The sequence below is a fragment of the Oncorhynchus keta genome, unplaced genomic scaffold (assembly GCF_023373465.1).
Source record: "Oncorhynchus keta strain PuntledgeMale-10-30-2019 unplaced genomic scaffold, Oket_V2 Un_contig_1770_pilon_pilon, whole genome shotgun sequence".
In the NCBI taxonomy this organism is placed as follows: domain Eukaryota; kingdom Metazoa; phylum Chordata; class Actinopteri; order Salmoniformes; family Salmonidae; genus Oncorhynchus; species Oncorhynchus keta.
Window position 1 is genome coordinate 40598 of NW_026280537.1, and position 28000 is coordinate 68597.

Below are 28000 nucleotides of genomic sequence, written 5' to 3' on the forward strand. Positions count from 1 at the left end.
AGGACAACCTCTGGAGACTGGGTCAGTTAGGACAACCTCTGGAGACTGGGTCAGTTAGGACAACCTCTGGAGACTGGGTCAGTTAGGACAACCTCTGGAGACTGGGATCAGTTAGGACAACCTCTGGAGACTGGGTCAGTTAGGACAACCTCTGGAGACTGGGTCAGTTAGGACAACCTCTGGAGACTGGGTCAGTTAGGACAACCTCTGGAGACTGGGTCAGTTAGGACAACCTCTGGAGACTGGGTCAGTTCGGACAACCTCTGGAGACTGGGTCAGTTAGGACAACCTCTGGAGACTGGGTCAGTTAGGACAACCTCTGGAGACTGGGTCAGTTAGGACAACCTCTGGAGACTGGGTCAGTTAGGACAACCTCTGGAGACTGGGTCAGTTAGGACAACCTCTGGAGACTGGGTCAGTTAGGACAACCTCTGGAGACTGGGTCAGTTAGGACAACCTCTGGAGACTGGGTCAGTTAGGACAACCTCTGGAGACTGGGTCAGTTAGGACAACCTCTGGAGACTGGGTCAGTTAGGACAACCTCTGGAGACTGGGTCAGTTCGGACAACCTCTGGAGACTGGGTCAGTCCTCTTGGCTCTGATCCAGCATAGGTCATCTAGGAATGAAGCTGCCTCCTAGAATATCTGAGAAAGAAAGCCAATGGATGTCAGAGGACTTTGTGCAAAGTCTAGCTAAATAAACATATCATTTAGCCTAAAGTAAAACCACAATGGAGCCCCTCATTAGAATGAACAAAGGTATTTGTCCCACACAAAAAATAGATAGGGTTTGAATGGCCAACCAGTGCTATCAAATCCCCGGATGTTCCTTCTGTTCCATGGTAGCCATGGAAACCTTTCAAAACAACAACATTCGTTTTCCAGTGTAGAAAACGAATGATATCTACGGGTTTCCAAATACTTTATCAACGTAAGTTTTGATATACGAAGAGAAACACGATGGACGAGAGGCCTTCATCAAACCTAAGCTTGAGAGCATCTGAAATCGTGAAAAATGTACTGGAGAACGCACGCGGTGCCCTCGGCCACCAGCAAGTGGTGGAAGACTCCACCGAATACGAGTTTAGAAACATAGAATGGATAACTTGCAAGGACTTTACAATTGAACTGGGGAAAGTGCGAATCGAGGAGTACATCCACACATGGGAGGTGCACACCAGCTGGCTTTTTAGCCTAGTATTCCTCGAGGAGACGGATCATGAGTTTCACAAACAGTACCACTACCGGGCACAATGGAGCATCCCTACCCGACGCACCCCGATCCCCAAGGCGACTGCCAGTGTCTACTTTGTCATTGTGATTTCCAAGATCAAACCTCAGACTTTGCCCGTGGAGGTGTACTTTCTAGTGGAGTCGAACAGGCTGACACACAGGCCAGGGAAACGAGGTTCAGGGAGAAGTGGCTGAAAGACGTCATCGAGAGCAAAACGTTGCTCCAGAATACTGTCGACTTTTAGCAATGTAAACATTGGAATGGACAGCTAACGTTTCTGTGGCGAATATTCATCTCGTATGAGACACCTAACGTTACCTAGCGAGGACATTTCCAGGCCAAAGAGGAACACACGAGTCATTTACATGGGCTTGTATCAATAAAGGGACCACTGCCTTCACTGCGAAGAGTTGGAAAAAAAACATAGCTGCATATCAGCGAAACTATGTGTTTTACAACAACTCGGTCGTTTTTTTTTTTGCTAACTAGCGATACAACACAGCAGCTAGTACCTAACGTTAATTTATTTTATGCTGGGTTAGCTAACTGGCAAAGCAGCATCAGCTCGCCAATCATCATTGAGTTTACGACAGCCCATTTCAAAAGGTGTTTTGTAGATTATGATAAACACCTAGACAAATGTAACATTTCACCCAAGGAAATTACCTGAATAGTCAGCGTTTTATTGACAGATCTGCTCGCTAAGGAAAACAGGAAATGTGTAAATATACAATAGATCACGTTACGGTGCTCTGCTTCTCGATTGGCTGTTTCATAGGCACGTCAACCGCTAACCACGAGAGGGCATGCATTGACTGCTCTGTAACACTAGAGGGCAGCATTGACTGCTCTGTAACACTAGAGGGCAGCATTGACTGCTCTGTAACACTAGAGGGCAGCATTGACTGCTCTGTAACACTAGAGGGCAGCATTGACTGCTCTGTAACACTAGAGGGCAGCATTGACTGCTCTGTAACACTAGAGGGCAGCATTGACTGCTCTGTAACACTAGAGGGCAGCATTGACTGCTCTGTAACACTAGAGGGCAGCATTGACTGCTCTGTAACACTAGAGGGCAGCATTGACTGCTCTGTAACACTAGAGGGTAGCATTGACTGCTCTGTAACACTAGAGGGCAGCATTTTATGTGAGATAATCCTCCCTGTGTGAATCATTACGTTTCATTGTGGAACAGCTACAGTATTTAATTTAATTTAAATAGGAGAAAAATCATTCCGCATGACTCATTTGTATTACTTATGTTTGGCACAAATGTTTATTTCACCAATTAGAGTATGAACTAATGATTTGATCAAATCTAGATGGAGTGTGCATCCGATTGTAATCTCCAACATTCCAGCATCATGGAGAGCGACATAGCCACATACAGCCCACTACCGAAAGTAGCTAATGGTTTATCTATAACATTATTATTTCTGTTGTTAACCCAATCACAAGAGGAGGATTGTTCAATTGATAAAATACAATATCAACATGTGATGCAAATGAAATATGGATGATTTAGAGATCAGTCACTGATCATCCCATTGAGGATGTATCTATCTCTACTATGGATTATTCCATGCAGAGTCTCGTTCAACAACATGCAGTGTGAAATGTCAGCAAGGTGTGCAAATGTCAAATGAGCTCAGTGGTTTTTGCCTGTCTCTTATCTTGATACAGCATGGTTGGGAGGAACATTGACTTCAACAAAGGTAATTGGCCAAGGTCCATTCAGGTCTCATAATGGGGTGCCCACGAATTCTCACAAACCTCAATGTAAAACCACTGTCTGGATGGGTCCCAAATGGAACCTGTTCCTGTGCCTGTTCCTGTGTCTGTGCCTGTGTTTGTTCCTGTTACTGTGCCTGTTCCTGTGTTTGTTCCTGTTACTGTGTCTGTTCCTGTGTCTGTGCCTGTTCCTGTGTCTGTTCCTGTTACTGTGCCTGTGTCTGTTCCTGTTACTGTGCCTGTTACTGTGCCTGTTACTGTGTCTGTTACTGTGCCTGTGCCTGTGCCTTTGCCTGTTCCTGTGTCTGTTACTGTGTCTGTGTCTGTTACTGTGCCTGTTACTCTGTCTGTGTCTGTTACTTTGCCTGTTACTGTGTCTGTTCCTGTGTCTGTTACTGTGCCTGTTACTGTGTCTGTTACTTTGCCTGTTCCTGTTCCTGTGTCTGTTACTGTGTCTGCCTGTGCCTGTGTCTGTTCCTGTTCCTGTGCCTGTTCCTGTGTCTGTTACTGTTCCTGTGTCTGTTACTGTGCATGTTACTGTGTCTGTGCCTGTTCCCGTGTCTGTGCATGTTCCTGTGTCTTTTCCCGTGTCTGTGTCTGTTACTGTGTCTGTTACTGTGTCTGTCTGTGCCTGTGTCTGTTCCTGTTCTTGTTCCTGTTCCTGTGTCTGTTCCTGTGCCTGTTCCTGTTCCTGTTCCTGTGCCTGTGCCTGTGCCTGTGCCTGTTCCTGTTCCTGTTCCTGTGCCTGTTCCTGTTCCTGTGCCTGTTCCTGTTCCTGTGCCTGTGCCTGTGTCTGTTCCTGTTCTTGTTCCTGTGCCTGTTCCTGTGCCTGTATCTGTTCCTGTGCCTGTTCCTGTTCCTGTTCCTGTGCCTGTTCCTGTGCCTGTATCTGTTCCTGTTCCTGTTCCTGTTCCCGCTCTAAAGGTCCATAGAGTTCTCAATGTGTTTATTGGATTTCCACCCTTATTACATGACACAACAGTAGCTACATCACCAGTAGTGGGCATAGACCAGTTGAATAAATGACTCTCTGGTACAGAGTGTAATAACATGGAGGAACACAGAAACAGCCCACAGAGGCACAGTGCTGCTGGAGGAACACAGAAACAACCCACAGAGGCACAGTGCTGCTGGAGGAACACAGAAACAACCCACAGAGGCACAGTGCTGCTGGAGGAACACAGAAACAGCCCACAGAGGCACAGTGCTGCTGGAGGAACACAGAAACAGTCCACAGAGGCACAGTGCTGCTGGAGGAACACAGAAACAGTCCACAGAGGCACAGTGCTGCTGGAGGAACACAGAAACAGTCCACAGAGGCACAGTGCTGCTGGAGGAGCACAGAAACAGTCCACAGAGGCACAGTGCTGCTGGAGGAGCACAGAAACAGCCCACAGAGGCACAGTGCTGCTGGAGGAGCACAGAAACAACCCACAGAGGCACAGTGCTGCTGGAGGAACACAGAAACAACCCACAGAGGCACAGTGCTGCTGGAGGAACACAGAAACAGTCCACAGAGGCACAGTGCTGCTGGAGGAGCACAGAAACAGTCCACAGAGGCACAGTGCTGCTGGAGGAACACAGAAACAACCCACAGAGGCACAGTGCTGCTGGAGGAGCACAGAAACAACCCACAGAGGCACAGTGCTGCTGGAGGAACACAAAAACAGCCCACCGATGCACAGTGCTGCTGGAGGAACACAGAAACAACCCACAGAGGCACGGTGCTGCTGGAGGATCACAGAAACAACCCACAGAGGCACAGTGCTGCTGGAGGAACACAGAAACAACCCACAGAGGCACAGTGCTGCTGGAGGAACACAGAAACAACCCACAGAGGCACAGTGCTGCTGGAGGAACACAGAAACAACCCACAGAGGCACGGTGCTGCTGGAGGAACACAGAAACAACCCACAGAGGCACAGTGCTGCTGGAGGAACACAGAAACAACCCACAGAGGCACAGTGCTGCTGGAGGAACACAGAAACAACCCACAGAGGCACAGTGCTGCTGGAGGAACACAGAAACAACACACAGAGGCACAGTGCTGCTGGAGGAACACAGAAACAACCCACAGAGGCACGGTGCTGCTGGAGGAACACAGAAACAACCCACAGAGGCACAGTGCTGCTGGAGGAACACAGAAACAACCCACAGAGGCACAGTGCTGCTGGAGGAACACAGAAACAACCCACAGAGGCACAGTGCTGCTGGAGGAACACAGAAACAACCCACAGAGGCACAGTGCTGCTGGAGGAACACAGAAACAACCCACAGAGGCACAGTGCTGCTGGAGGAACACAGAAACAACCCACAGAGGCACGGTGCTGCTGGAGGAACACAGAAACAACCCACAGAGGCACAGTGCTGCTGGAGGAACACAGAAACAACCCACAGAGGCACAGTGCTGCTGGAGGAACACATAAACAACCCACAGAGGCACAGTGCTGCTGGAGGAACACAGAAACAGTCCACAGAGGCACAGTGCTGCTGGAGGAACACAGAAACAACCCACAGAGGCACGGTGCTGCTGGAGGAACACAGAAACAACCCACAGAGGCACAGTGCTGCTGGAGGAACACAGAAACAACCCACAGAGGCACAGTGCTGCTGGAGGAACACAGAAACAACCCACAGAGGCACAGTGCTGCTGGAGGAACACAGAAACAACCCACAGAGGCACAGTGCTGCTGGAGGAACACAGAAACAACCCACAGAGGCACGGTGCTGCTGGAGGAACACAGAAACAACCCACAGAGGCACAGTGCTGCTGGAGGAACACAGAAACAACCCACAGAGGCACAGTGCTGCTGGATATTCCTGTTGATCCTAGCTGACAAAATTAAACACAATTACATTTTTGTGTTTGTGTATATATGGATGCATGGATGTTTTATAGCAAAAACCCTCCCACTTTGTTCCATTCAAACAGTAATAACAGTTTCAATAGAGGTCATCAAAAACATACAGCAGAAGCAAACCCATTATTATGTCATATGTCATTATGTCATATATCATTATTATGTCATATGTCATCATTGTTCTGTCATCTATAGAAGAAAAGCCTTCTCTGATTATACACTGTATCCAGATTCCTGTCACAGTGCTCTGAAGTGACTCAATAGTAAACGTTGAAATTTTGTTCCTTTCTATGAAGGGCAGCAGATAATTCCATATATTAGTGGCGCAATCCAATTCAAGTTCCCCTTCCCTCTTAAAAACGACAAGTCCCCATAGCAACCAGGTCTTGCACCGTGCTCCCTGGAGCCGTATAGGTAAGGTTGATGATAGGGGTAAACAAGACACAGAGAGATGGTCAGATGTTTGGAACCGATAGATGATTCACACAGAGACTGAAACAGAAACAGAGCAAACTAGAACGCTATTTGGCCCTACACAGAGAGTACACAGCGGCAGAATACCTGACCACTGTGACTGACCCAAAATTAAGGAAAGCTTTGACTATGTACAGACTCAGTGAGCATAGCCTTGCTATTGAGAAAGGCCGCCGTAGGCAGACATGGCTCTCAAGAGAAGACAGGCTATGTGCTCACTGCCCACAAAATGAGGTGGAAACTGAGGTGCACTTCCTAACCTCCTGCCCAATGTATGACCATATTAGAGATACATATTTCCCCCAGATCACACAGATCCACAAAGAATTCGAAAACAAATCCAATTTTGAAAAACTCCCATATCTACTGGGTGAAATTCCACAGTGTGCCATCACAGCAGCAAGATTTGTGACCTGTTGCCACGAGAAAAGGGCAACCAGTGAAGAACAAACACCATTGTAAATACAACCCATATTTATGCTTATTTATTTTATCTTGTGTCCTTTAACTATTTGTACATTGTATATATATATATATATATATATATATATATATATATATAATATGACATTTGTAATGTCTTTACTGTTTTGAAACTTCTGTATGTGTAATGTTTACTGTTCATTTTTGTTGTTTTTCACCTTATATATTCACTTTGTATGTTGTCTACCTCACTTGCTTTGGCAATGTTAACACATGTTTCCCCTGCCAATAAAGCCCTTGAATTGAATTGAATTGAATTGAATTGACTGAGGATATAGAGAATCCCATGAGGTCATATAGAAGTCCATTACACTCATATGGCTTTATTGCATGACTCCAGATTCATTCTAAAGTCTATTGTACACAGTGAGCGATGCTCCACAACCTAAAGATGAATCACACTGAGTGGGGATATTGGGAATCCCAGGGGATCATAGAAGATAAAAATTGCAGTTATTGCTATGTGGTGTTACAGCGCCACTTCAGAATCATTTCAAAGTGGCCAGTGTAGCTCAGATCTACTGTATACTGTAGCTAGATACAGCTTCACTCCAGATTCATTTCAGAGTGTATTTCAGTGTAGCTCAGATCTACTGTATACTGTAGCTAGATACAGCTTTACTCCAGATTCATTTCAGAGTGTATTTCAGATCTACTGTATACTGTAGCTAGATACAGCTTTACTGCCCCACTCCAGAATCATTTCAGAGTGTATTTCAGTGTAGCTCAGATCTACTGTATACTGTAGCTAGATACAGCTTTACTGCACCACTCCAGATTCATTTCAGAGTGTATTTCAGTGTAGCTCAGATCTACTGTATACTGTAGTTAGATACAGCTTTACTGCACCACTCCAGATTAATTTCAGAGTGTATTTCAGTGTAGCTCAGATCTACTGTATACTGTAGCTAGATACAGCTTTACTGCACCACTCCAGAATCATTTCAGAGTGTATTTCAGTGTAGCTCACATCTACTGTATACTGTAGTTAGATACAGCTTTACTGCACCACTCCAGATTCATTTCAGAGTGTATTTCAGTGTAGCTCAGATCTACTGTATACTGTAGTTAGATACAGCTTTACTGCACCACTCCAGATTCATTTCAGAGTGTATTTCAGTGTAGCTCAGATCTACTGTATACTGTAGCTAGATACAGCTTTACTGCACCACTCCAGATTCATTTCAGAGTGTATTTCAGTGTAGCTCAGATCTACTGTATACTGTAGTTAGATACAGCTTTACTGCACCACTCCAGATTCATTTCAGAGTGTATTTCAGTGTAGCTCAGATCTACTGTATACTGTAGCTAGATACAGCTTTACTGCACCACTCCAGATTCATTTCAGAGTGTATTTCAGTGTAGCTCAGAGCCATTGGGGAACAACAACGATATATATATATATATTCGGCATAGAGGAAATGCTGTGTAATAGTTGATGTGTGAAGACAGAAGATGCAGCAGTGGAAACATGATAAACACTGGATGAATCATCTAAAAGGGTCTATTTCTGACTTGCTTTACGACAGCGAGCTTTAGAGCATCACTAATATATGCACATTACGTCTGTATGTATGTTGCCCTGATCACATTTCTCCCTGTCACTGAGCATGATGGGTGGCATGATGGGTGGCATGATGGGCGGCTATGAAAAGCCAACTGACATTTACTCCTGAGGTGCTGACCTGTTGCACCCTCGACAACCATTGTGACTATTATTATTTGACCCTGCTGGTCATCTATGAACTTTTGAACATCTTGGTCATGTACTGTTATAATCTCTACCTGGCACAGCCAGAAGAGGACTGGCCACCCCTCAGAGCCTGGTTTTTCTCTAGGTTTCTTCCTAGGTTCCAACCTTTTTAGGGAGTTTTTCCTAGCCACCGTGCTTCTACATCTGCATTGCTTGCGGTTTGGGGTTTCAGGCTGGGTTTCTGGACAGCACTTTGTGACATCGGCTGATGGAAGAAGGGCTTTATAAATAAATACATTTGATTGATTGATGGACGGGTGGCATAGACAGGTGGCATAGATGGGTGGCATGGACGGTTGGCATAGACAGGTGGCATGGACGGTTGGCATGGACAGGTGGCATAGATGGGTGGCATGGATGGTTGGCATAGACAGGTGACATGGACGGGTGGCATAGATGGGTGGCATGGACAGGTGGCATAGACAGGTGGCATAGACAGGTGGCATAGACAGGTGACATGGACGGTTGGCATAGATGGGTGGCATAGACGGGTGGCATAGATGGGTGGCATAGACAGGTGGCATGGACAGGTGGCATGGATGGGTGGCATGGACGGGTGGCATGGATGGGTGGCATGACCAGTGGCATGGACGTGTGGCATGGATGGGTGGCATGACCAGTGGCATGGACGTGTGGCATGGATGGGTGGCATGGATGGGTGGCATAGACGGGTGGCATGACCAGTGGCATGACCAGTGGCATGGACGTGTGGCATGGATGGGTGGCATGGATGGGTGGCATAGACGGGTGGCATGACCAGTGGCATGACCAGTGGCATGGACGGGTGGCATGGACGTGTGGCATGGATGGGTGGCATAGACGGGTGGCATGACCAGTGGCATGACCAGTGGCATGGACGTGTGGCATGGATGGGTGGCATGGATGGGTGGCATAGACGGGTGGCATGACCAGTGGCATGGACGTGTGGCATGGGCGGGTGGCATGGACGGGTGGCATGACCAGTGGCATGACCAGTGGCATGGATGGGTGGCATGACCAGTGGCATGACGGGTGGCATGGATGTGTGGCATGGCAGGTGGCATGGACAGGTGGCATGGATGGGTGGCATGGATGGATGGGTGGCATGGCAGGTGGCATGGACAGGTGGCATGGATAGGGGTAATGGCAGGTGGCATGGACAGGTGGCATGGATGGGTGGCATGGATGAGTGGCATGATGGGTGGCATGGACAGGTAGCATGATGGGTGGCTTGGACGGGTGGTATGGACAGGTGGCATGATGGGTGGCATGGACAGGAAGCATGGACAGGTGGCATGATGGGTGGCATGGACAGGTGGCATGGACAGGTGGCATGATGGGTGGCATGGACAGGAAGCATGGACAGGTGGCATGATGGGTGGCATGGACAGGAAGCATGGACAGGTGGCATGATGGGTGGCATGGACAGGTGGCATGGACAGGTGGCATGATGGGTGGCATGGACAGGAAGCATGGACAGGTGGCATGATGGGTGGCATGGACAGGAAGCATGGACAGGTGGCACGATGGGTGGCATGGACAGGTGGCATGGACAGGTGGCATGGACAGGTGGCATGGACAGGAAGCATGGACAGGTGGCATGGACAGGTGGCATGGACAGGTGGCATGGACAGGAAGCATGGACAGGTGGCATGGACAGGTGGCATGGACAGGTGGCATGGACAGGAAGCATGGACAGGTGGCATGATGGGTGGCATGATGGGTGGCATGAACTGCATAATAGACTTTATGGTACTTAACAGCACCATAAACAGTGTCGGTGTGTCCTCACACTGAAGTAGAACAGTCTTTTATTCTAGCATGATGTGGTGTGCGTCCCAAATGGCATCCTATTCCCTATATAGTGCACTACTTTTGACCAGGGCCCATAGGGTCTAAAGTAGTGCACTATGTAGGGAATTGGGTGCCATTTGGGACACAATCATGGTGTGGAGAGGTTGTGGATAATGAATAACAGCACTCAGCACACTGTAACACTCAGAAGCGAAGGATCTGCAAGCTTCTAGACACAAATCTCAGCTTCAATACATCCTGTCAGATATGTGCCTCCCTGCTGATAAGTACTGTACAAATTATATTTTCTTCACGACTGTCACAAAGGACCTGGGTGAAACAGGACAGAGAGAAGTGCTCTCACAGAGCCCAGAGTAACGGTAGAAACACATCATTTCACAATATGACATTTACCACAGTCTGCATCTCTAGGAATTCATTTTCTCCAGGAATATGAGGTGACCAGTCAATACAGATGTTGACTTGATGCTTCTAAATCGACATGGGTCATGTTGATACATGGATGCTGAGGGGAAATGCTTCTAAATCAACATGGGTCATGTTGATACATGGATGCTGAGGGGAAATGCTTCTAAATCAACATGGGTCATGTTGATACATGGATGCTGAGGGGAAATGCTTCTAAATCAACATGGGTCATGTTGATACATGGATGCTGAGGGGAAATGCTTCTAAATCAACATGGGTCATGTTGATACATGGATGCTGAGGGGAAATGCTTCTAAATCAACATGGGTCATGTTGATACATGGATGCTGAGGGGAAATGCTTCTAAATCAACATGGGTCATGTTGATACATGGATGCTGAGGGGAAATGCTTCTAAATCAACATGGGTCATGTTGATACATGGATGCTGAGGGGAAATGCTTCTAAATCAACATGGGTCATGTTGATACATGGATGCTGAGGGGAAATGCTTCTAAATCGACATGGGTCATGTTGATACATGGATGCTGAGGGGAAATGCTTCTAAATCGACATGGGTCATGTTGATACATGGATGCTGAGGGGAAATGCTTCTAAATCGACATGGGTCATGTTGATACATGGATGCTGAGGGGAAATGCTTCTAAATCGACATGGGTCATGTTGATACATGGATGCTGAGGGGAAACACCAATGTTCTTTTACATTACATTGTAAAGGATACAAGTCCTTATACCTGACTTTTATCAATCATATGAAACATGGATTCAATTGGAAAGAGTCTAGTTTAGGGGTGGATGTCGTCTGTTCCTTTTGTATTCTGTGGAAGAAAGGCTTTTCATTAGGCCCATGTGGCTGATGGTCACAAAGTACTGGTCTTTGTCTACAATTAATATTGACAGAAAATGGAAATGAGGGACATTGAAGGAAATGAATGTGCACTCACGTGTGAAGCCAGGGGAGGTGTTCATATTGAACATGTAGCCTAGATGTTCATTACACTCTGGGAAAGCGCACTGCGCATCTACCTATACAGCACATTCTGATTTCACCCGTGCATCCAGAGACATATTTAAACAGGCCTCCAGCTCTGGTGCACCTGTCGTTGCTGCCCATCTTTTCTTGGACGATGATGGCCCGTACAAAATGTCATAGACAGACGACGCTTGCAGGGTTACCCAACCACATAGCGCCGGGCGGCCAAACTGACGTTTTTTGAAGGTATGTAGCTATCAATGGAGCAGCAAATTCAGTCTTCAGGGCGAGTCGTCAGGCAAATACGACGCTGCTACCAGCTAAAGCACTTGTTGTTGCCGCGCAGAGCTACTGCGCATCATAGGCGAGAGATAGTGGCCGAATTGCCAATAGGAAAGTATTGCACCTAATTTTCTGAACATAATTAACAACGGAAAAAAATGGTAACCAAAAAATCTTGTAACTGACAATGAGTTTACAACTCAATTATAGTGGCAATGGCAGTTCGGAGCGGGAGGACGCGGGAGGAACTGATGAAACAGGTGAACACGACTTTGCGCTTATAAAAGCTGGGGTTTTGGGATTGATTTTTGTCTTAGCCACATGTGGGAATTTGTGCCTTCTGCATGCACTTTGGAGGAAGCGCAAGATGAATACAAGGACTCAACTGTTCCTTCTGCACCTGTGTTTTGCGGACCTAGTGGTCGCTTTCTTCCAAGTCCTACCGCAGCTCTGCATGGAGATTACGCACCGGTTCCGGGGCTCAGATTTCGTCTGTAGGTCGGTGAAATATCTTCAGGTGGTTGGGATGTTCGCCTCCACATACATGATAGTGGCCATGACCATAGATCGGTACCATGCGGTCTGCAAACCCATGGTGTCGTTCTTGAAGGGTTCTTTTAAGAGGTACGTCGCCATAGGCGCAGCGTGGCTGATCTCTCTGGCTTTCAGCACTCCGCAACTCTTCATCTTCTCACTCCAAGAACTAGAGGACAACCTGTATGATTGTTGGGCGACATTTATCGAACCTTGGGGTTCTAAGATATACATCAGCTGGATTACTTTATCAGTGTTTGTTCTCCCGGTTATCATCTTGCTGTACTGCCAGATTAAAATATGCACGGGGATATACTTTAACATGAAGAGAAAGGCGCTCCAGGCTTCCACGAGCGACAGGCGCACGGGCACCAAAGGGGTCTCGAGCGCGATGTTGAAGACGGTCAAAATGACATTCGTCATCATTATGGTCTACTCGATATGCTGGAGCCCCTTCTTTGTGGTCCAGTTGTGGTCTGCATGGAGTCCCAGTACAGCGCCCACAAATGGTAAATTCGATTTTATTTGTGTACCTGCTTGTCCTTTTACTACATTGTTAGGAGCACAGGTATCTAGAAGCCACAGGTATCTAGAAGCCACAGGTATCTAGAAGCCATAGAAGCCACAGGTATCTAGAAGCCACAGGTATCTAGTTTAATCACACTGATTGGCCTCCAGTTCCATTGATTTGCATGACCTTTCCCATTCTTTCTGTGGAAACCTGTAGTGTCTCTCTCTCTCTCTCTCTCTCTCTCTCTCAGGTCCATTGTTTGTCATCATCATGCTGCTTGCCAGTCTAAACAGCTGTACCAACCCCTGGATCTATCTTTACTACAGCTAGGAGACACTATGTTGGACTAGCTCTGGCCCAGGGCACTACTTTCAGCTTCACAGAAGGCTCAGCATCAGCAAGCTACACATAACACCATGGACCAGAGCTATTGATGGACCATGTGGGCAATATGGGAACTCCTCCCACTCCATTGCTTCACCTTGTACTGTATATAGCATTTCTTTGATGTCATTGAAGACGCATGGTTTAGACACATGTATATATTTTTAAATATCCTCGTTGATTCAACGTCAATATTGGTATGTCAAGCCGACCATTTTAGCTCTCAGCAGTAAGCAAATGTAATGCATATTCTGTCAAGGGGCGGCAGGGTAGAGCGTTGGACTAGTAACCGGAAGGTTGCGAGTTCAAACCCCCGAGCTGACAAGGTACATCTGTCGTTCTGCCCCTGAACAGGCAGTTAACCCACTGTTCCTAGGCCGTCATTGAAAATAAGAATTTGTTCTAAACTGACTTGCCTGGTTAAATAAAGGTAAAATAAAATATTTAAAAAAGCTAATATTCTATAAGAGGGGCAGGAACTGGAGCAGTAGAACATTTGAGGTGGCGGGACTCAGTTCCAGTGAGCTCCTGTCCTAATCAATCACTGTTTATCTGGGATGAGTTCCTGTCCTAATCAATCACTGATTATCTGGGATGAGATCCTGTCCTAATCAATCACTGATTATCTGGGATGAGTTCCTGTCCTAATCAATCACTGATTATCTGGGATGAGATCCTGTCCTAATCAATCACTGATTATCTGGGATGAGATCCTGTCCTAATCAATCACTGATTATCTGGGATGAGTTCCTGTCCTAATCAATCACTGATTATCTGGGATGAGATCCTGTCCTAATCAATCACTAATTATCTGGGATGAGCTCCTGTCCTAATCAATCACTGATTATCTGGGATGAACTCCTGTCCTAATCAATCACTGATTATCTGGGATGAGTTCCTGTCCTAATCAATCACTGATTATCTGGGATGAGTTCCTGTCCTAATCAATCACTGATTATCTGGGATGATCTCCTGTCCTAATCAATCACTGATTATCTGGGATGAGTTCCTGTCCTAATCAATCACTTATTATCTGGGATGAGATCCTGTCTTAATCAATCACTGATTATCTGGGATGAGATCCTGTCTTAATCAATCACTGATTATCTGGGATGAGTTCCTGTCCTAATCAATCACTGATTATCTGGGATGAGTTCCTGTCCTAATCAATCACTGATTATCTGGGATGAGATCCTGTCCTAATCAATCACTGATTATCTGGGATGAGCTCCTGTCCTAATCAATCACTGATTATCTGGGATGAGATCCTGTCCTAATCAATCACTGATTATCTGGGATGATATCCTGTCCTAATCAATCACTGATTATCTGGGATGAGATCCTGTCCTAATCAATCACTGATTATCTGGGATGAGCTCCTGTCCTAATCAATCACTGATTATCTGGGATGAGCTCCTGTCCTAATCAATCACTGATTATCTGGGATGAGTTCCTGTCCTAATCAATCACTGATTATCTGGGATGAGTTCCTGTCCTAATCAATCACTGATTATCTGGGATGATCTCCTGTCCTAATCAATCACTGATTATCTGGGATGAGTTCCTGTCCTAATCAATCACTTATTATCTGGGATGAGATCCTGTCTTAATCAATCACTGATTATCTGGGATGAGATCCTGTCTTAATCAATCACTGATTATCTGGGATGAGTTCCTGTCCTAATCAATCACTGATTATCTGGGATGAGTTCCTGTCCTAATCAATCACTGATTATCTGGGATGAGATCCTGTCCTAATCAATCACTGATTATCTGGGATGAGCTCCTGTCCTAATCAATCACTGATTATCTGGGATGAGATCCTGTCCTAATCAATCACTGATTATCTGGGATGATATCCTGTCCTAATCAATCACTGATTATCTGGGATGAGATCCTGTCCTAATCAATCACTGATTATCTGGGATGAGCTCCTGTCCTAATCAATCACTGATTATCTGGGATGAGTTCCTGTCCTAATCAATCACTCTGGGATGAGATCCTGTCCTAATCAATCACTGATTATCTGGGATGAGTTCCTGTCCTAATCAATCACTCTGGGATGAGATCCTGTCCTAATCAATCACTGATTGTCTGGGATGAGATCCTGTCCTAATCAATCACTGATTATCTGGGATGAGCTCCTGTCCTAATCAATAACTGATTATCTGGGATGAGCTTCTGTCCTAATCAATCACTGATTATCTGGGATGAGATCCTGTCCTAATCAATCACTGATTATCTGGGATGAGTTCCTGTCCTAATCAATCACTGATTATCTGGGATGATTTCCTGTCCTAATCAATCACTGATTATCTGGGATGAGCTCCTGTCCTAATCAATCACTGATTATCTGGGATGAGATCCTGTCCTAATCAATCACTGATTATCTGGGATGAGCTCCTGTCCTAATCAATCACTGATTATCTGGGATGAGTTCCTGTCCTAATCAATCACTCTGGGATGAGGTCCTGTCCTAATCAATCACTGATTGTCTGGGATGACTGGCCACCAGAAAAACTATTGTGAGGAAGGATATGGGCATCGGTGAACAACGAATGGTTGCTTTGTGAGTATAATGTATATTCTTATCCCGATCTGGTCCATATATCTATTGATGTGTTTGAGCTCTGACATGTCTTTACATAGATATCTGTATGTTCTCTGTTTTGTGTAATGCAACAATAAAACACGTCTGTACATGATTTGAATAATTCACTGTGTTTCATGTTGAACATTACTCTGCTGTTGTGTTGATTGCTGCTGCCTTCTCGGCCAGGCCTCCCGTGAGACTGTGTCTCAACTGGCTTTTCCTGGTTAAATAAAGGTGAAATAAAAAGTTCCACGGGGAAGTGAAATAATTCAGTGGTTTCTGGGAAAGCACACTATCAAAGGAACAACTCCAATGACTGACATATGCTTGGGCTCTTTCCCTTCTAGCTTCAAACAAAATGGTACCGTGTGGTAAACATTTCAAAGAAATTAAGACCATTGTTACATTCAACAATGGTCCTATGGTTTTCTTTTGAAAGTACTTTTCCAATAGCAGACTCTCAGAGCTGATTTTCTTCCAGCCAAGTGATTATGACACATGCAGGCAGGGTTGGGGAGTATCTGATTACATGTAATCTGATAACCATCAGTTATGTTACAGGCAAGAATATTGTAATCAGATTACAGATGCTGTTGAAATACTAGATGATTACATCTTCCATTACTTTTAAATTAAAAAAGGATGTTTGCAGGAAAGTCTGACCACCAATCAGAGAGCACTATGATGACACACCAAATGATGACCACCAATCAGAGACTACTATGATGACACACATTTGATGGATCTATTTTGTCTTCTTCTAATGCCTCTTAAAAGGGAAAATAATCAGATTACATTACTGAGTTTGGGCAATCCACAGTTACATTACTGAGTTTGGACAATCCAAAATTACATTACTGAGTTTGGACAATCCAAAGTTACATTACTGAGTTTGGACAATCCAAAATTACATTACTGAGTTTGGACAATCCAAAATTACATTACTGAGTTTGGGCAATCCAAAATTACATTACTGAGTTTGGGCAATCCAAAGTTACATTACTGAGTTTGGGCAATCCAAAGTTACATTACTGAGTTTGGGCAATCCAAAATTACATTACTGAGTTTGGGCAATCCAAAATTACATTACTGAGTTTGGCAATCCAAAATTACATTACTGAGTTTGGGCAATCCAAAGTTACATTACTGAGTTTGGACAATCCAAAATTACATTACTGAGTTTGGACAATCCAAAATTACATTACTGAGTTTGGACAATCCAAAATTACATTACTGAGTTTGGACAATCCAAAATTACATTACTGAGTTTGGACAATCCAAAGTTACATTACCAATCCAAAGTTACATTACTGAGTTTGGACAATCCAAAGTTACATTACTGAGTTTGGACAATCCCAAAGTTTGGACAATCCAAAATTACATTACTGAGTTTGGACAATCCAAAATTACATTACTGAGTTTGGACAATCCAAAGTTACATTACTGAGTTTGGACAATCCAAAGTTACATTACTGAGTTTGGACAATCCAAAGTTACATTACTGAGTTTGGACAATCCAAAGTTTGAGGGCAATCCAAAGTTACATTACTGAGTTTGGGCAATCCAAAATTACATTACTGAGTTTGGCAACAATTACTGAGTTTGGACAATCCAAAATTACATTACTGAGCAATCCAAAATTACATTTGAGTTTGGACAATCCAAAATTACATTACTGAGTTTGGACAATCCAAAATTACATTACTGAGTTTGGGCAATCCAAAGTTACATTACTGAGTTTGACAATCCAAAGTTACATTACTGAGTTTGGCAATCCAAAATTACATTACTGAGTTTGGGCAATCCAAAGTTACATTACTGAGTTTGGGCAAGTTTCCAATCCAAAAGTTACATTACTGAGTTTGGGCAATCCAAAATTACATTACTGAGTTTGGGCAGTTTGGACAATCCAAAATTACATTACTGAGTTTGGGCAATCCAAAATTACTTTACTGAGTTTGGGCAATCCAAAATTACATTACTGAGTTTGGGCAATCCAAAGTTACATTACTGAGTTTGGGCAATCCACAGTTACATTACGGAGTTTGGGCAATCCACAGTTACATTGCTGAGTTTGGGCAATCCACAGTTACATTACTGAGTTTGGGCAATCCAAAGTTACATTACTGAGTTTGGGCAATCCACAGTTACATTACTGAGTTTGGGCAATCCAAAGTTACATTACTGAGTTTGGGCAATCCAAAGTTACATTACTGAGTTTGGGCAATCCAAAATTACATTACTGAGTTTGGACAATCCAAAGTTACATTACTGAGTTTGGGCAATCCAAAGTTACATTACTGAGTTTGGACAATCCAAAGTTACATTACTGAGTTTGGGCAATCCAAAGTTACATTACTGAGTTTGGACAATCCAAAGTTACATTACTGAGTTTGGACAATCCAAAGTTACATTACTGAGTTTGGACAATCCAAAATTACATTACTGAGTTTGGGCAATCCAAAGTTACATTACTGAGTTTGGGCAATCCAAAGTTACATTACTGAGTTTGGGCAATCCAAAATTACATTACTGAGTTTGGGCAATCCAAAGTTACATTACTGAGTTTGGACAATCCAAAATTACATTACTGAGTTTGGGCAGTTTGGACAATCCAAAATTACATTACTGAGTTTGGGCAATCCAAAATTACATTACTGAGTTTGGGCAGTTTGGACAATCCAAAATTACATTACTGAGTTTGGGCAATCCACAGTTACATTACTGAGTTTGGGCAATCCACAGTTACATTACTGAGTTTGGGCAATCCAAAGTTACATTACTGAGTTTGGGCAATCCACAGTTACATTACTGAGTTTGGGCAATCCAAAGTTACATTACTGAGTTTGGGCAATCCAAAGTTACATTACTGAGTTTGGGCAATCCAAAATTACATTACTGAGTTTGGACAATCCAAAGTTACATTACTGAGTTTGGGCAATCCACAGTTACATTACGGAGTTTGGGCAATCCACAGTTACATTACTGAGTTTGGGCAATCCACAGTTACATTACTGAGTTTGGGCAATCCAAAGTTACATTACTGAGTTTGGGCAATCCACAGTTACATTACTGAGTTTGGGCAATCCAAAGTTACATTACTGAGTTTGGGCAATCCAAAGTTACATTACTGAGTTTGGGCAATCCAAAATTACATTACTGAGTTTGGACAATCCAAAGTTACATTACTGAGTTTGGGCAATCCAAAGTTACATTACTGAGTTTGGGCAATCCAAAGTTACATTACTGAGTTTGGACAATCCAAAGTTACATTACTGAGTTTGGACAATCCAAAGTTACATTACTGAGTTTGGACAATCCAAAGTTACATTACTGAGTTTGGGCAATCCAAAGTTACATTACTGAGTTTGGGCAATCCAAAGTTACATTACTGAGTTTGGACAATCCAAAGTTACATTACTGAGTTTGGACAATCCAAAATTACATTACTGAGTTTGGGCAATCCAAAGTTACATTACTGAGTTTGGGCAATCCACAGTTACATTACTGAGTTTGGGCAATCCAAAGTTACATTACTGAGTTTGGGCAATCCACAGTTACATTACGGAGTTTGGGCAATCCACAGTTACATTACTGAGTTTGGGCAATCCACAGTTACATTACGGAGTTTGGGCAATCCAAAATTACATTACTGAGTTTGGGCAATCCAAAGTTACATTACTGAGTTTGGACAATCCAAAATTACATTACTGAGTTTGGGCAGTTTGGACAATCCAAAATTACATTACTGAGTTTGGGCAATCCAAAATTACATTACTGAGTTTGGGCAATCCAAAATTACATTACTGAGTTTGGGCAATCCAAAATTACATTACTGAGTTTGGGCAATCCAAAGTTACATTACTGAGTTTGGACAATCCAAAATTACATTACTGAGTTTGGGCAGTTTGGACAATCCAAAATTACATTACTGAGTTTGGGCAATCCAAAATTACATTACTGAGTTTGGGCAATCCAAAATTACATTACTGAGTTTGGGCAATCCAAAGTTACATTACTGAGTTTGGGCAATCCACAGTTACATTACTGAGTTTGGGCAATCCACAGTTACATTACTGAGTTTGGGCAATCCAAAGTTACATTACTGAGTTTGGGCAATCCAAAGTTACATTACTGAGTTTGGACAATCCAAAATTACATTACTGAGTTTGGGCAGTTTGGACAATCCAAAATTACATTACTGAGTTTGGGCAATCCAAAATTACTTTACTGAGTTTGGGCAATCCAAAATTACATTACTGAGTTTGGGCAATCCAAAGTTACATTACTGAGTTTGGGCAATCCACAGTTACATTACGGAGTTTGGGCAATCCACAGTTACATTACTGAGTTTGGGCAATCCACAGTTACATTACTGAGTTTGGGCAATCCAAAGTTACATTACTGAGTTTGGGCAATCCACAGTTACATTACTGAGTTTGGGCAATCCAAAGTTACATTACTGAGTTTGGGCAATCCAAAGTTACATTACTGAGTTTGGGCAATCCAAAGTTACATTACTGAGTTTGGGCAATCCAAAATTACATTACTGAGTTTGGGCAATCCAAAGTTACATTACTGAGTTTGGACAATCCAAAATTACATTACTGAGTTTGGGCAGTTTGGACAATCCAAAATTACATTACTGAGTTTGGGCAATCCAAAATTACATTACTGAGTTTGGGCAGTTTGGACAATCCAAAATTACATTACTGAGTTTGGGCAATCCACAGTTACATTACTGAGTTTGGGCAATCCACAGTTACATTACTGAGTTTGGGCAATCCAAAGTTACATTACTGAGTTTGGGCAATCCACAGTTACATTACTGAGTTTGGGCAATCCAAAGTTACATTACTGAGTTTGGGCAATCCAAAGTTACATTACTGAGTTTGGGCAATCCAAAATTACATTACTGAGTTTGGACAATCCAAAGTTACATTACTGAGTTTGGGCAATCCACAGTTACATTACGGAGTTTGGGCAATCCACAGTTACATTACTGAGTTTGGGCAATCCACAGTTACATTACTGAGTTTGGGCAATCCAAAGTTACATTACTGAGTTTGGGCAATCCACAGTTACATTACTGAGTTTGGGCAATCCAAAGTTACATTACTGAGTTTGGGCAATCCAAAGTTACATTACTGAGTTTGGGCAATCCAAAATTACATTACTGAGTTTGGACAATCCAAAGTTACATTACTGAGTTTGGGCAATCCAAAGTTACATTACTGAGTTTGGGCAATCCAAAGTTACATTACTGAGTTTGGACAATCCAAAGTTACATTACTGAGTTTGGACAATCCAAAGTTACATTACTGAGTTTGGACAATCCAAAGTTACATTACTGAGTTTGGGCAATCCAAAGTTACATTACTGAGTTTGGGCAATCCAAAGTTACATTACTGAGTTTGGACAATCCAAAGTTACATTACTGAGTTTGGACAATCCAAAATTACATTACTGAGTTTGGGCAATCCAAAGTTACATTACTGAGTTTGGGCAATCCACAGTTACATTACTGAGTTTGGGCAATCCAAAGTTACATTACTGAGTTTGGGCAATCCACAGTTACATTACGGAGTTTGGGCAATCCACAGTTACATTACTGAGTTTGGGCAATCCACAGTTACATTACGGAGTTTGGGCAATCCAAAATTACATTACTGAGTTTGGGCAATCCAAAGTTACATTACTGAGTTTGGACAATCCAAAATTACATTACTGAGTTTGGGCAGTTTGGACAATCCAAAATTACATTACTGAGTTTGGGCAATCCAAAATTACATTACTGAGTTTGGGCAATCCAAAATTACATTACTGAGTTTGGGCAATCCAAAATTACATTACTGAGTTTGGGCAATCCAAAGTTACATTACTGAGTTTGGACAATCCAAAATTACATTACTGAGTTTGGGCAGTTTGGACAATCCAAAATTACATTACTGAGTTTGGGCAATCCAAAATTACATTACTGAGTTTGGGCAATCCAAAATTACATTACTGAGTTTGGGCAATCCAAAGTTACATTACTGAGTTTGGGCAATCCACAGTTACATTACTGAGTTTGGGCAATCCACAGTTACATTACTGAGTTTGGGCAATCCACAGTTACATTACTGAGTTTGGGCAATCCAAAGTTACATTACTGAGTTTGGGCAATCCACAGTTACATTACTGAGTTTGGGCAATCCAAAGTTACATTACTGAGTTTGGGCAATCCAAAGTTACATTACTGAGTTTGGGCAATCCAAAATTACATTACTGAGTTTGGACAATCCAAAGTTACATTACTGAGTTTGGGCAATCCAAAGTTACATTACTGAGTTTGGGCAATCCAAAGTTACATTACTGAGTTTGGACAATCCAAAGTTACATTACTGAGTTTCGACAATCCAAAGTTACATTACTGAGTTTGGACAATCCAAAATTACATTACTGAGTTTGGGCAATCCAAAGTTACATTACTGAGTTTGGGCAATCCAAAGTTACATTACTGAGTTTGGGCAATCCAAAATTACATTACTGAGTTTGGGCAATCCAAAGTTACATTACTGAGTTTGGACAATCCAAAATTACATTACTGAGTTTGGGCAGTTTGGACAATCCAAAATTACATTACTGAGTTTGGGCAATCCAAAATTACATTACTGAGTTTGGGCAATCCAAAATTACATTACTGAGTTTGGGCAATCCAAAGTTACATTACTGAGTTTGGGCAATCCACAGTTACATTACTGAGTTTGGGCAATCCACAGTTACATTACTGAGTTTGGGCAATCCACAGTTACATTACTGAGTTTGGGCAATCCAAAGTTACATTACTGAGTTTGGGCAATCCACAGTTACATTACTGAGTTTGGGCAATCCAAAGTTACATTACTGAGTTTGGGCAATCCAAAGTTACATTACTGAGTTTGGACAATCCAAAGTTACATTACTGAGTTTGGGCAATCCAAAGTTACATTACTGAGTTTGGGCAATCCAAAGTTACATTACTGAGTTTGGGCAATCCAAAATTACATTACTGAGTTTGGGCAGTTTGGACAATCCAAAGTTACATTACTGAGTTTGGGCAGTTTGGACAATCCAAAGTTACATTACTGAGTTTGGGCAGTTTGGACAATCCAAATTTACATTACTGAGTTTGGGCAGTTTGGACAATCCAAATTTACATTACTGAGTTTGGGCAGTTTGGACAATCCAAAGTTACATTACTGAGTTTGGGCAGTTTGGACAATCCAAAGTTACATTACTGAGTTTGGGCAGTTTGGACAATCCAAAGTTACATTACTGAGTTTGGGCAGTTTGGACAATCCAAATTTACATTACTGAGTTTGGGCAATCCAAAGTTACATTACGGAGTTTGGGCAATCCAAATTTACATTACTGAGTTTGGGCAATCCACAGTTACATTACTGAGTTTGGGCAATCCACAGTTACATTACTGAGTTTGGGCAATCCAAAGTTACATTACTGAGTTTGGGCAGTTTGGACAATCCAAATTTACATTACTGAGTTTGGGCAGTTTGGGCAATCCAAATTTACATTACTGAGTTTGGGCAATCCACAGTTACATTACTGAGTTTGGGCAATCCAAAATTACATTACTGAGTTTGGGCAATCCAAAATTACATTACTGAGTTTGGGCAATCCACAGTTACATTACTGAGTTTGGGCAATCCAAAATTACATTACTGAGTTTGGGCAATCCACAGTTACATTACTGAGTTTGGGCAATCCAAAGTTATATTACTGAGTTTGGGCAATCCACAGTTACATTACTGAGTTTGGGCAATCCAAAATTACATTACTGAGTTTGGGCAATCCAAATTTACATTACTGAGTTTGGGCAATCCACAGTTACATTACTGAGTTTGGGCAATCCACAGTTACATTACTGAGTTTGGGCAATCCAAAATTACATTACTGAGTTTGGGCAATCCAAATTTACATTACTGAGTTTGGGCAATCCAAAATTACATTACTGAGTTTGGGCAATCCACAGTTACATTACTGAGTTTGGGCAATCCAAAGTTACATTACTGAGTTTGGGCAATCCACAGTTACATTACTGAGTTTGGGCAATCCAAAATTACATTACTGAGTTTGGACAATCCAAAGTTACATTACTGAGTTTGGACAATCCAAAATTACATTACTGAGTTTGGGCAATCCAAAGTTACATTACTGAGTTTGGGCAATCTACAGTTACATTACTGAGTTTGGGCAATCCAAAGTTACATTACTGAGTTTGGGCAATCTACAGTTACATTACTGAGTTTGGGCAATCCAAATTTACATTACTGAGTTTGGGCAGTTTGGGCAATCCAAATTTACATTACTGAGTTTGGGCAATCCACAGTTACATTACTGAGTTTGGGCAATCCAAAATTACATTACTGAGTTTGGGCAATCCACAGTTACATTACTGAGTTTGGGCAATCCAAAATTACATTACTGAGTTTGGGCAATCCAAAATTACATTACTGAGTTTGGACAATCCAAAGTTACATTACTGAGTTTGGACAATCCAAAATTACATTACTGAGTTTGGGCAATCCAAAGTTACATTACTGAGTTTGGGCAATCCACAGTTACATTACTGAGTTTGGGCAATCCAAAGTTACATTACTGAGTTTGGGCAATCCACAGTTACATTACTGAGTTTGGGCAATCCAAAGTTACATTACTGAGTTTGGGCAGTTTGGACAATCCAAAATTACATTACTGAGTTTGGGCAATCCAAAATTACATTACTGAGTTTGGGCAATCCAAAATTACATTACTGAGTTTGGGCAATCCAAAGTTACATTACTGAGTTTGGGCAATCCACAGTTACATTACTGAGTTTGGGCAATCCACAGTTACATTACTGAGTTTGGGCAATCCACAGTTACATTACTGAGTTTGGGCAATCCAAAGTTACATTACTGAGTTTGGGCAATCCACAGTTACATTACTGAGTTTGGGCAATCCAAAGTTACATTACTGAGTTTGGGCAATCCAAAGTTACATTACTGAGTTTGGGCAATCCAAAATTACATTACTGAGTTTGGACAATCCAAAGTTACATTACTGAGTTTGGGCAATCCAAAGTTACATTACTGAGTTTGGGCAATCCAAAGTTACATTACTGAGTTTGGGCAATCCAAAATTACATTACTGAGTTTGGGCAGTTTGGACAATCCAAAGTTACATTACTGAGTTTGGGCAGTTTGGACAATCCAAAGTTACATTACTGAGTTTGGGCAGTTTGGACAATCCAAATTTACATTACTGAGTTTGGGCAGTTTGGACAATCCAAATTTACATTACTGAGTTTGGGCAGTTTGGACAATCCAAAGTTACATTACTGAGTTTGGGCAGTTTGGACAATCCAAAGTTACATTACTGAGTTTGGGCAGTTTGGACAATCCAAAGTTACATTACTGAGTTTGGGCAGTTTGGACAATCCAAATTTACATTACTGAGTTTGGGCAATCCAAAGTTACATTACGGAGTTTGGGCAATCCAAATTTACATTACTGAGTTTGGGCAATCCACAGTTACATTACTGAGTTTGGGCAATCCACAGTTACATTACTGAGTTTGGGCAATCCAAAGTTACATTACTGAGTTTGGGCAGTTTGGACAATCCAAATTTACATTACTGAGTTTGGGCAGTTTGGGCAATCCAAATTTACATTACTGAGTTTGGGCAATCCACAGTTACATTACTGAGTTTGGGCAATCCAAAATTACATTACTGAGTTTGGGCAATCCAAAATTACATTACTGAGTTTGGGCAATCCACAGTTACATTACTGAGTTTGGGCAATCCAAAATTACATTACTGAGTTTGGGCAATCCACAGTTACATTACTGAGTTTGGGCAATCCAAAGTTATATTACTGAGTTTGGGCAATCCACAGTTACATTACTGAGTTTGGGCAATCCAAAATTACATTACTGAGTTTGGACAATCCAAATTTACATTACTGAGTTTGGGCAATCCACAGTTACATTACTGAGTTTGGGCAATCCACAGTTACATTACTGAGTTTGGGCAATCCAAAATTACATTACTGAGTTTGGGCAATCCAAAGTTACATTACTGAGTTTGGGCAATCCAAAGTTACATTACTGAGTTTGGGCAATCCAAAATTACATTACTGAGTTTGGACAATCCACAATTACATTACTGAGTTTGGACAATCCAAAATTACATTACTGAGTTTGGGCAGTTTGGACAATCCACAATTACATTACTGAGTTTGGGCAATCCAAAATTACATTACTGAGTTTGGGCAATCCAAAATTACATTACTGAGTTTGGGCAATCCAAAGTTACATTACTGAGTTTGGGCAATCCACAGTTACATTACTGAGTTTGGGCAATCCACAGTTACATTACTGAGTTTGGGCAATCCACAGTTACATTACTGAGTTTGGGCAATCCAAAGTTACATTACTGAGTTTGGGCAATCCACAGTTACATTACTGAGTTTGGGCAATCCAAAGTTACATTACTGAGTTTGGGCAATCCAAAGTTACATTACTGAGTTTGGGCAATCCAAAATTACATTACTGAGTTTGGACAATCCAAAGTTACATTACTGAGTTTGGGCAATCCAAAGTTACATTACTGAGTTTGGGCAATCCAAAGTTACATTACTGAGTTTGGGCAATCCAAAATTACATTACTGAGTTTGGGCAGTTTGGACAATCCAAAGTTACATTACTGAGTTTGGGCAGTTTGGACAATCCAAAGTTACATTACTGAGTTTGGGCAGTTTGGACAATCCAAATTTACATTACTGAGTTTGGGCAGTTTGGACAATCCAAATTTACATTACTGAGTTTGGGCAGTTTGGACAATCCAAAGTTACATTACTGAGTTTGGGCAGTTTGGACAATCCAAAGTTACATTACTGAGTTTGGGCAGTTTGGACAATCCAAAGTTACATTACTGAGTTTGGGCAGTTTGGACAATCCAAATTTACATTACTGAGTTTGGGCAATCCAAAGTTACATTACGGAGTTTGGGCAATCCAAATTTACATTACTGAGTTTGGGCAATCCACAGTTACATTACTGAGTTTGGGCAATCCACAGTTACATTACTGAGTTTGGGCAATCCAAAGTTACATTACTGAGTTTGGGCAGTTTGGACAATCCAAATTTACATTACTGAGTTTGGGCAGTTTGGGCAATCCAAATTTACATTACTGAGTTTGGGCAATCCACAGTTACATTACTGAGTTTGGGCAATCCAAAATTACATTACTGAGTTTGGGCAATCCAAAATTACATTACTGAGTTTGGGCAATCCACAGTTACATTACTGAGTTTGGGCAATCCAAAATTACATTACTGAGTTTGGGCAATCCACAGTTACATTACTGAGTTTGGGCAATCCAAAGTTATATTACTGAGTTTGGGCAATCCACAGTTACATTACTGAGTTTGGGCAATCCAAAATTACATTACTGAGTTTGGACAATCCAAATTTACATTACTGAGTTTGGGCAATCCACAGTTACATTACTGAGTTTGGGCAATCCACAGTTACATTACTGAGTTTGGGCAATCCAAAATTACATTACTGAGTTTGGGCAATCCAAATTTACATTACTGAGTTTGGGCAATCCAAAATTACATTACTGAGTTTGGGCAATCCACAGTTACATTACTGAGTTTGGGCAATCCAAAGTTACATTACTGAGTTTGGGCAATCCACAGTTACATTACTGAGTTTGGGCAATCCAAAATTACATTACTGAGTTTGGACAATCCAAAGTTACATTACTGAGTTTGGACAATCCAAAATTACATTACTGAGTTTGGGCAATCCAAAGTTACATTACTGAGTTTGGGCAATCTACAGTTACATTACTGAGTTTGGGCAATCCAAAGTTACATTACTGAGTTTGGGCAATCTACAGTTACATTACTGAGTTTGGGCAATCCAAATTTAC

General features: G+C 42.4%; 3 protein-coding genes across 3 annotated transcripts; all 3 read left to right on the forward strand.

The window, feature by feature from the left end:
- Positions 1-824: 824 nt before the first annotated feature.
- Positions 825-1546, forward strand: akap14 (A-kinase anchoring protein 14). Its single transcript, XM_052503698.1, is given in 2 exon segments — positions 825-1399; positions 1402-1546. Coding segments are annotated over 2 exon segments (516 nt in total). The 5' UTR covers positions 825-960; the 3' UTR covers positions 1479-1546.
- Positions 1547-2598: 1052 nt separating this feature from the next.
- On the forward strand, positions 2599-5931 carry LOC127919856 (uncharacterized). The gene is made up of 3 exons (XM_052503707.1): positions 2599-2637; positions 2887-2949; positions 4005-5931. Exons 1-3 carry the CDS (start codon positions 2599-2601, stop codon positions 5790-5792), a joined length of 1890 nt encoding a protein of 629 aa, XP_052359667.1. The 3' UTR covers positions 5793-5931.
- A 5887-nt stretch (positions 5932-11818) lies between these two features.
- LOC127919844 (arg8-vasotocin receptor-like) lies at positions 11819-16151 on the forward strand. The gene is made up of 2 exons (XM_052503699.1): positions 11819-13058; positions 13311-16151. The coding sequence occupies exons 1-2, from the start codon at positions 12203-12205 to the stop codon at positions 13388-13390; spliced, it is 936 nt and encodes a 311-aa protein (XP_052359659.1). The 5' UTR covers positions 11819-12202; the 3' UTR covers positions 13391-16151.
- Positions 16152-28000: the final 11849 nt, after the last annotated feature.